This window comes from Orycteropus afer, unplaced genomic scaffold (assembly GCF_000298275.1).
Source record: "Orycteropus afer afer isolate SDZICR_OR568_19922 unplaced genomic scaffold, OryAfe1.0 scaffold00732, whole genome shotgun sequence".
In the NCBI taxonomy this organism is placed as follows: Eukaryota; Metazoa; Chordata; class Mammalia; order Tubulidentata; family Orycteropodidae; genus Orycteropus; species Orycteropus afer.
This window is the reverse complement of record NW_006922319.1, coordinates 749,070-757,002: the sequence shown is the minus strand read 5'-3', so window position 1 is coordinate 757,002 and position 7,933 is coordinate 749,070. Positions and strand designations below refer to the sequence as shown.

Here is a 7,933-nt window from a genome sequence, read left to right as displayed (position 1 = left end):
AAAAAAAAAAAAAACCACTGAATTGTACATACTAAAAAAGTCAATATTATGGCAGTTAAATTATAACTCACTGAAAATTCTTATAGCTCAAAACCAAACAAACAAATACACAACTTATTTTCCTGGTGTTTCAATTATTTATTTTAGGTAGTAAAGGCTTTTATTGTTCTGAACCCTGATTACAAGTCATGTGACCAAGAACAATTAAAAAAGGAGATTCAGGAGCATGTAAAAAAGACTACAGCACCTTACAAATATCCCAGAAAGGTAGGTATTCTAATTATGGATAACTGCTCAGTGTTCTGGGAAGACGTCAGCTGTCTAACTGTTGTGAGTGTTCGAGATCACCAACAAAAGACACAGTCCACAAGCTCTGCTAGTGCATGGGATATTGCTTTACTCCCAAGAGACAGAGTGAGTTTAGCTCCAATTATGGGCACTAGTCTCTCATATCCAATGAGTCACCCTTTGTGGCCAGTGCAGGACAGATCTGATCCATCCCTGCCAGGAATGGGTATCAAAGTGGAAATGGCCAGGTTCCATATGGTGCTTGCACGTGAGCAGGACAGAGAAAGTTACTGTGTGCGCAGAAAAGGAAGGTTTCTCTGATAAGATGGGACTGAGAAAGAGTGAGACTAAATTCCCAGCTTCCTGATCAGAGCATGTTCTGAACCCAATGCCTCTGCATAGACAACCTGGAGGTAAATACAGAGGCAGACTGTCCTCCTCAACATGAATGAACATTCTCCTCAAAAATGTGATACTAGTGTTCCAAACTGAAGTGACATATGGACAAGAATCAGAATCTTTGAGATTAAAATGAAATCTCTGGCTTAATTTGTTGGGTCATTTAGTTCACTGGACTTGTAGTAAATAATAGAAATCAAGAAAAATCTCAACAACACCCCTTTCCCTTTTTATTACCAAAAACTCACCCAAATGGGTATTCTAATTCTCTGATTTTGAGTTCATATAAAACTGCTATATAAATTGACTTTATCTAAAGATAAAAATTCTGAGCTAATTCTATTTCTCTTGATACCAACAGGTAGAATTTATACAAGAGCTGCCAAAGACTGTCAGTGGGAAGATAAAAAGAAATGAACTGAGAAAAAAAGAATGGGAAAAAATTTAAATTGATTCATTGTAATAATTATCACAGTTATCTATAAAACAAAGATTCTATAAAACTCACAAGATTAGGGACAGGTGATCAAAAAGTGGGAGTATGCTTATAAACTGTTGATTTAAATATCTGTGGTAATGACATCAAAGACTGACTTCTGAAATGGAACATTCTGTCAATGCCTCTGTATTAATGTCATTTTTCTTGTAATTTAGTAATATAAAAAGAATACCATCAATTACTGAAGAATTTTAAAATGTCCAGTATAGAAGTCATTTCTGAATGCAATCTCTGTAATGTTGGTTTTTAAATCTTAGTTGAATAATTCTTCCAATATACTGATTTATTTACAAATTAGAACCCATCTTCAAGCCTTATAAAACTAAACAATTTATAAAAAGTTTGAGAGAAGTAAAATTTTCAGCTTAACATAATCCTTAAAGTATAAGTATATAACTGAAAAAAGAGTAGGGATTTTTTTTGTCATTTTTATTCAAATACTTTAAAAATACTTTAAAATTTATTTCAAGGTCAAAGGATATCATGTATCATTGTCTAGTATACGTAACCTAATAAATACAGTTAACAAAATTTTTACTTGTGGTTCTCAAGAAATTATGATAAATTCCTCAAATGTTAACATACTAAAATAGAAATAATGCAAGCCATTATCAAAACCAAAAACCAAACTCTTTGCTGTCGAGTTGATTCCAACTCATAGTAACCCAAAAGGACAGGGCAGAACTGCCCCTTAGGGTTTCCAAGGCTGATATTTTAATGGAAGCAGACTGCAACATTTTCTCCCACGGAGGGGCTGGTGGGCTCAAACTGCCAGCCCTTTAGTTAGCAGCTGAGCAGTTAACCACTTTCCACCATGATTCCTTCAAGACATTATCAGAATAGTCATAAAATTTGGAATTTAAGGAGCAATTTGAATTCATACATGAACAAGTAAATGGCATACAGAAGACTGAACTAGTAAATAAAATTAGAAGTCCATTAAATTTACTTTTTCTCTATTTTTAGCTTGTATGTATGTGTGCATGTTTCAGTAGTCCCAGTGTGGTCTACAAAGCTCTGATATGTCCACTGAGTTCTCATAACTAGTAGCCCTGTACACTTTTTCTCTTTGCATTAAAAATCACATTAAAGTAAAAGCTAAATTAGGTATAAAGAGAATTTATCAACTCCTCATTGAAGGTCTCAGTCTCAAATAATTTTTAGTAGAAAAATTTGCATTTCTGTCAGAAATACAGCTTGTTTCTGGAGAACTAAAAGTGAGCCCCCCAGGGGAATGAGACACTGTATTGTTGGCTCTCTCCTTTTGAAGTGTCTGCTCCCATTTGAAATAACCACATTGTTTTCTGTTTTCTTGGTATTTTCCAATAGGGCAACAATAGAAGACTTTTCCATGGTTTGGTCCATTATTAGAAACAACAAGTCTCCTAGATCTTCGGCCACACTTGCATAAAGGAGGTGTCATTTTCTCACCCTTCCAAGGCTCTTGTAGGTTAGCTCTAGAAGTTAATACAGAGGGCACAATCTTCCGGGGGGAACTTCTCACTGGGGAGCAATCAGACGGTGTAGCCTTTTCCTCATGAACAGTGAAGATCTGTTTTTTCACTGGCGGAAAAGCGGGCGGACTGGATGGGTTTCTTTTAGTAGTGCCTAAAAGAAGAGGATGTTTTCCCAAAATTGGATGAGACATATTGGCACTAACATTGGTGAAGATACTTAGTTTGGGTTTTGTTGTTGTGAAGATACTTAGTTTGGGTTTAGGTAACTTAAAAGCAGAAACATTTGAAACTGGGTCTTTGACTTTTCTTACACTGTAAATAGTAGTGTGAGGGCTCTTGTATACCACAGACTTAGAAGTGTCAGATTTTTGAGGCACTTCCTCTGTACTGCCAAAGTTTTCACAACCTAGCATTTCAAGTTCTTTTATAACTGTTAATCCTTCTCCAGAATCAAATGAAGTGTCTAAGCTTGAATCGCTAATGGGAAGCATACAATCTATATTGTCCTCAGGCTGAGAGGCTGGCAGTAAAGCTACATCTTCCCAATCAGCTAACATAGGTAAACAGTCAAGAGCAGAACTCATTTCCATATCAGAAACATGATTAACAGAAGAAATGGTAGTAGAAACAAGCACCAACCCTGAACTAGCTGTTGAAGGCTTAGATTTGGCATTAAATGCAAGGTGTCCATTTTTTATTTGCTTTTGCATGTCCATAGGTGAATTCAAGCTGGGAGATTGTAACTGCCCCAGAGAAGTAAAGGATTTACTATTGAAAAGAGACAAACAGCTATTGGCATTGTGAAGACCTGCTTTCACATTGCTCTTTAGTTGTAACTGATTTTGCTGGACCTTTACAGAAGAATTCACACAAGCTGACGTCACTGGAACTTTTTCATCAGAATTTGTTGTAATCTTAGGCTCCTTATGTATATTGAAATCCTGGATGGTACTGTTACAGTCAGAAGTTTCTTCAACCTGCTTTGTATTCAAATTTCTGGCCAAAATGTTGGGATTCCTCTTAGTGGATACCTGTGATTCCACAGACAAATCCAATAGTTTTGTAAAATGTACATTTATTATTCTTCAGTACACATTATACGACAAAAGAAAAAACTGTCACTGATTGACTTACAAATGACTTGTTATTATGTGCCATCGAGTCGATTCTGACTCACAGCAACCCCATCTGACAGAGTAGAACTGCCCCATAGGGTTTTCTTGGCTGTAATCTTATGGAAGCAGATCTCCTGGTTTTCTTCCATGGAGCTGCTGGGTGAGTTTGAATCATCAACCTTTCAGTTAGCAGCCAAGTACTGAACCATTGAGCCCTCATGCATAAATGACCACAGGTATGAAATCTACATTTCGATATACTATGGTTACCTCTGGGGTTGAGATGACAGAATAAAGAGGTAAGACACCACTAACCTTATTCAAGGATCTAGTAATTTTCATTAAGCAACCATCCCTGATCATTTTCCAAGCAAGATGGGCGGTATTCCGAGAATCATCCAACCCTGAGGAAATTGGTATTAAAATCAAAATGTGTAGCAAATGTAAAGAAATACAGCAAAAAAACAAAATAAACCACCACCACTTATCCATAAATCGGAGACCCTGGGTGGTATAGTAGTTAAACCTCCTCAGCCACTAAGAATAGGCTGGAGGTCGCAGTCCACCCAGAGGTGCCTTGGAAGAAAAGCCTGGCAATCTAGTGATGTGCCCCGTAATGTCCATTTGGGCAACCTCTGGCTGCATATACATCCACGATCCCAACCCTCATAAAGCCCGTCATACTAAAAATTCGAAGTACATACAATAGTTTACAGTAACAGGTGCTGCTTTGCACCATGCACCAAAACACTATTATTATCATCACTGTATTATTATGTTAAAAATGCTTTAGAGTATCTGGAAGTGTTTCTTATGCACTTTATAGAAAGGTACACATACACTATACACCAAAACAAACACTGACTAACGTTAGGTACAAACCATTACCTGTTCTGACTTAACCTACAAATTCAACTTAAAGACAGATTTAAGAACAGAACTCGTTTGAAATCTGGGGACTGCCTATATATATAATATGGTGTTCACACAACGTCCAGATCACATAATGTTCTACTTCATAGAACATATCACGGACATTAAGCAACGCATGACTGTACTTCGGAAAAAAAATTGACCAGTGAAAACCCTATGGAGCATAGTTTCATTCTGACACACGAGGTCACTGTGAGTTAGAATTGACTCTACAGGAACTAGAGGTGAGGGTATGAGGAAATTGAGGCATTGTTAGTTTTATTATCATTACTAATTTTAACCATGGTAAGGTGGTGCTATGGCAGCATTATCAATGAAAGATGAGGTCTCCCACATATACTAAAGAAGTATGCTAGGCAGTCCACAAAATGGGACCAATATTCTATAGGGACCAAAATTTGTGAGTAATCTAGTAAGGCTGCCTCCCTTTTTTACTATTGTATTATTGGAGCATTTGTTTAATCTCCATTTGATTCAGCTAATTCTTTTCATTCTTTTTAGCAACTAGAAAGCCACCAGATGGCAATCTTTGTAATAGTTTATGAACACAGTAACTTGAAAGTCTTACACATAATTTGAACTGTAGGATGAGAAGCTATTTTTAGTCTGAAAGATATTTTTTACTAATTATATTATAAAATAAGTGGAATTCACAGAAAATATTTAAAAAAATACTCTTATGACTACATGATAATTTTCAATTTATACTAACCTGAGTGCTCTCGTCCTGAGAATTCTATTCCCACTTCCTGCAAGGCACCACTAAGTCCCTTTGGTTTTCTCCTATAGAAAAGCTAAGGAAATAAAAGAAGATATATCTAAAAAATAAAATAAACCTGATTACTATTTGAAAAGAAATATATTAGCCAGTTACTTTTCATGATTCTCAGTCCCATTAAATATGGAATGTACTTATTTCTGTTGTTGTTTCAAATACTGTGGTAGTTAAGGTTATGTGTCAACTTGGCTGGGCAGCTGGATGTAGTTATTCCCCATGATGATACTGGTAATCAACTCCATAGTAGAATCTGCTGTAAGCAGCTGAGTAGCTACCTTAAGGATGGGTCTGCTTCCAGCATTTAAGAGAAGCTTTGAGAAAGTCTATGGAGCTCTTTGGCATGCTTGGATCCTGAATGTAGCCAAGTCTTCATTTAGCAGCCTGCCAATCTTGGGACTGTTTCTGGACTTGAACTAGTGGCCTCTCGTGTTGCTTGCTAATCTTGGGACTGTGCCATTTTACTTGTTGATCCTGGATTTGCCAGCCTCAGCAGCCAGCAGCTGCTTGAGTTAAGAAACACCTCCAGCTCCATTGGGGCGGAAGCAAGAGGCAGAGCTGAAACCCAAGGTCAAGAAGCCTTCATCTAGCCCCTTGAGCTGGCACTTTGAATTTGGACTTCTAGCCTCCTAAACTGTAAGAGAATAACCTCCTATTTGTTAAAGTCATCCACTTGCAGCACTAGAGAACCAAAACAAATACTTTGTATTTATACAAATATACAAATGTATATATATGAACATTTAAATGTACATTTATACAAATGTATTATGACCACTACTAATTTTAACCATAGTAAGGTGGTGCTATGGCAGCACCTTATGTATTCTTTTCAAAAATGTACATTTATACAAATGTATTTATATGAACACTTAAAAAGAAAACATTTTATTTGCAGAAATTCATAACCATGTGTGGGATTAAAGCTTAATCATTTTTTAATAGATGGAAAGTGAACATGCCCATACCACCTTACCTTGTAAGTTGCCTTGAGGTCAATCCAAGAGTTTAAGAACACAGGTTTGAACAGCTGTTTCCTTTTGCATTCATACTCCAGGCAAACTCCCAAGTCCCAATCTGTGTTAAGTACATTACAAGAGAATAACATTAGTGGTGCCAGTATTTTTTCACTTATGCTATCACCTTTAGTAAATTTATAAATAAAATGCTGGAAGATGATATAAAATAGAATAGTAAGATTTAATTGCTGTACTAATAGCTAATAAGTATTCACTTCACAAAATTTACTATTAAGAAATTTTATGTTGGTGACTAAGTTTCAACATGATTTCTTAAGCACCCCTATAAACTACAATGAATATTTCAAAAAGAAGGGGAAGATATCAAATTTCAAGGCCTATGTGGAGAAGATTATCTGCTTTCAATGCTCTAGGAAAATATTTATGTAATTGAAGAACCAAATATTTTATAGCAACTTAAAACCAAATATGATTATCAGTGCTATGCTATCCGTGGCACAGCATTCTTATCAATGACAATTCATGGTAATGCTATATTATGATCATAAAAAAGGACTATTTTAAATCCTTTCTCCCTTATGTCTACATTGTTGTTGTTGTTGTTGTTATGTGCCGTCGAGTCGGCCCCGACTCATAGCGACCCCTCCTTGGGTTTCCGAGGCAGTATCACTACGGAAGTAGGATTGCCCAACCTTCCTTCTGAGGAAGGGCTGGTGGGTTTAAACCACCAGTCTTCTGGTTAGCAGTCAAGAGCCTTAGGCAATACGCTACCATTGCTCCTTAGTAAGCCTTAAAAGTACAAACCAAAGGATGTAAACAAAATGAGAACACTTTTTATTCAAGGTTGTTAACAAATAGCATGGTAAGAGTTTTTACTTAATCATATTTACCTAGAATCAGAAGAACAAAGAGAATCATCTAGAAAGATTCTTAAAGTTAAGGTTTAAATTTTTAGAGTATCCCAGAATGGTAATTTAAAAAATATTAATGAATTTACATTTCTTATTTACCATCTGCTAAGCACTTGTATTTCTTTTTCTGGCACAAGAGATCAACAAGTATAATTCTTATTAAAGCTCATGAATTAGATGCTACCCATTTATGAAGCATAGGCATAACTTATTTTGTTTTTACCTGACCAAGTAACAAAGGCACATAATTTCACTTCAGAACTAGAAGGATCCAAGGCTTCAGTATTAAAAAAGAAATTCTTCTGTTCCTGAATCTTATGAATCCACTTACAGAACTGTGATAAGCAAATCTTCAGGGGTACCCCTTCATCAACTTGAACCTGCATAAAAAGTTACAAAATTTGAATTCAATAAGCAAATTCCATAATTTTTGAGGATATGATGAGGAAGAAGTTCTACTGGCAAAAGAGTTTATCTAGTGAGAAAATGTTGGAACACATGGGAGATAATATGATGATTAGAATTTTCCAAGGTAAGAAAAATTAGGTTAATAAATCTAAAATTACACAGAAATAT

The 7,933-nt window shown here is 35.9% G+C and overlaps 2 protein-coding genes across 2 annotated transcripts in view; one reads left to right on the top strand and one right to left on the bottom strand.

Moving 5' to 3' along the window:
* The window catches only part of ACSM3 (acyl-CoA synthetase medium chain family member 3), a 58,578-nt gene extending 57,443 nt beyond the window's left edge, over positions 1-1,135 (top strand). The window contains exons 10-11 of the mRNA XM_007957351.1: positions 148-267; positions 1,049-1,135. Of these exons, the coding sequence (XP_007955542.1) occupies positions 148-267; positions 1,049-1,135 (207 nt within the window). The remainder of the gene's footprint in view (positions 1-147; positions 268-1,048) is intronic.
* A 1,174-nt stretch (positions 1,136-2,309) lies between these two features.
* The window catches only part of ERI2 (ERI1 exoribonuclease family member 2), a 10,110-nt gene continuing 4,486 nt past the window's right edge, over positions 2,310-7,933 (bottom strand). The window contains 5 exon segments of the mRNA XM_007957345.1: positions 2,310-3,674; positions 4,074-4,162; positions 5,404-5,485; positions 6,443-6,543; positions 7,581-7,871. Coding sequence (XP_007955536.1) covers positions 2,310-3,674; positions 4,074-4,162; positions 5,404-5,485; positions 6,443-6,543; positions 7,581-7,871 — 1,928 coding nt within the window.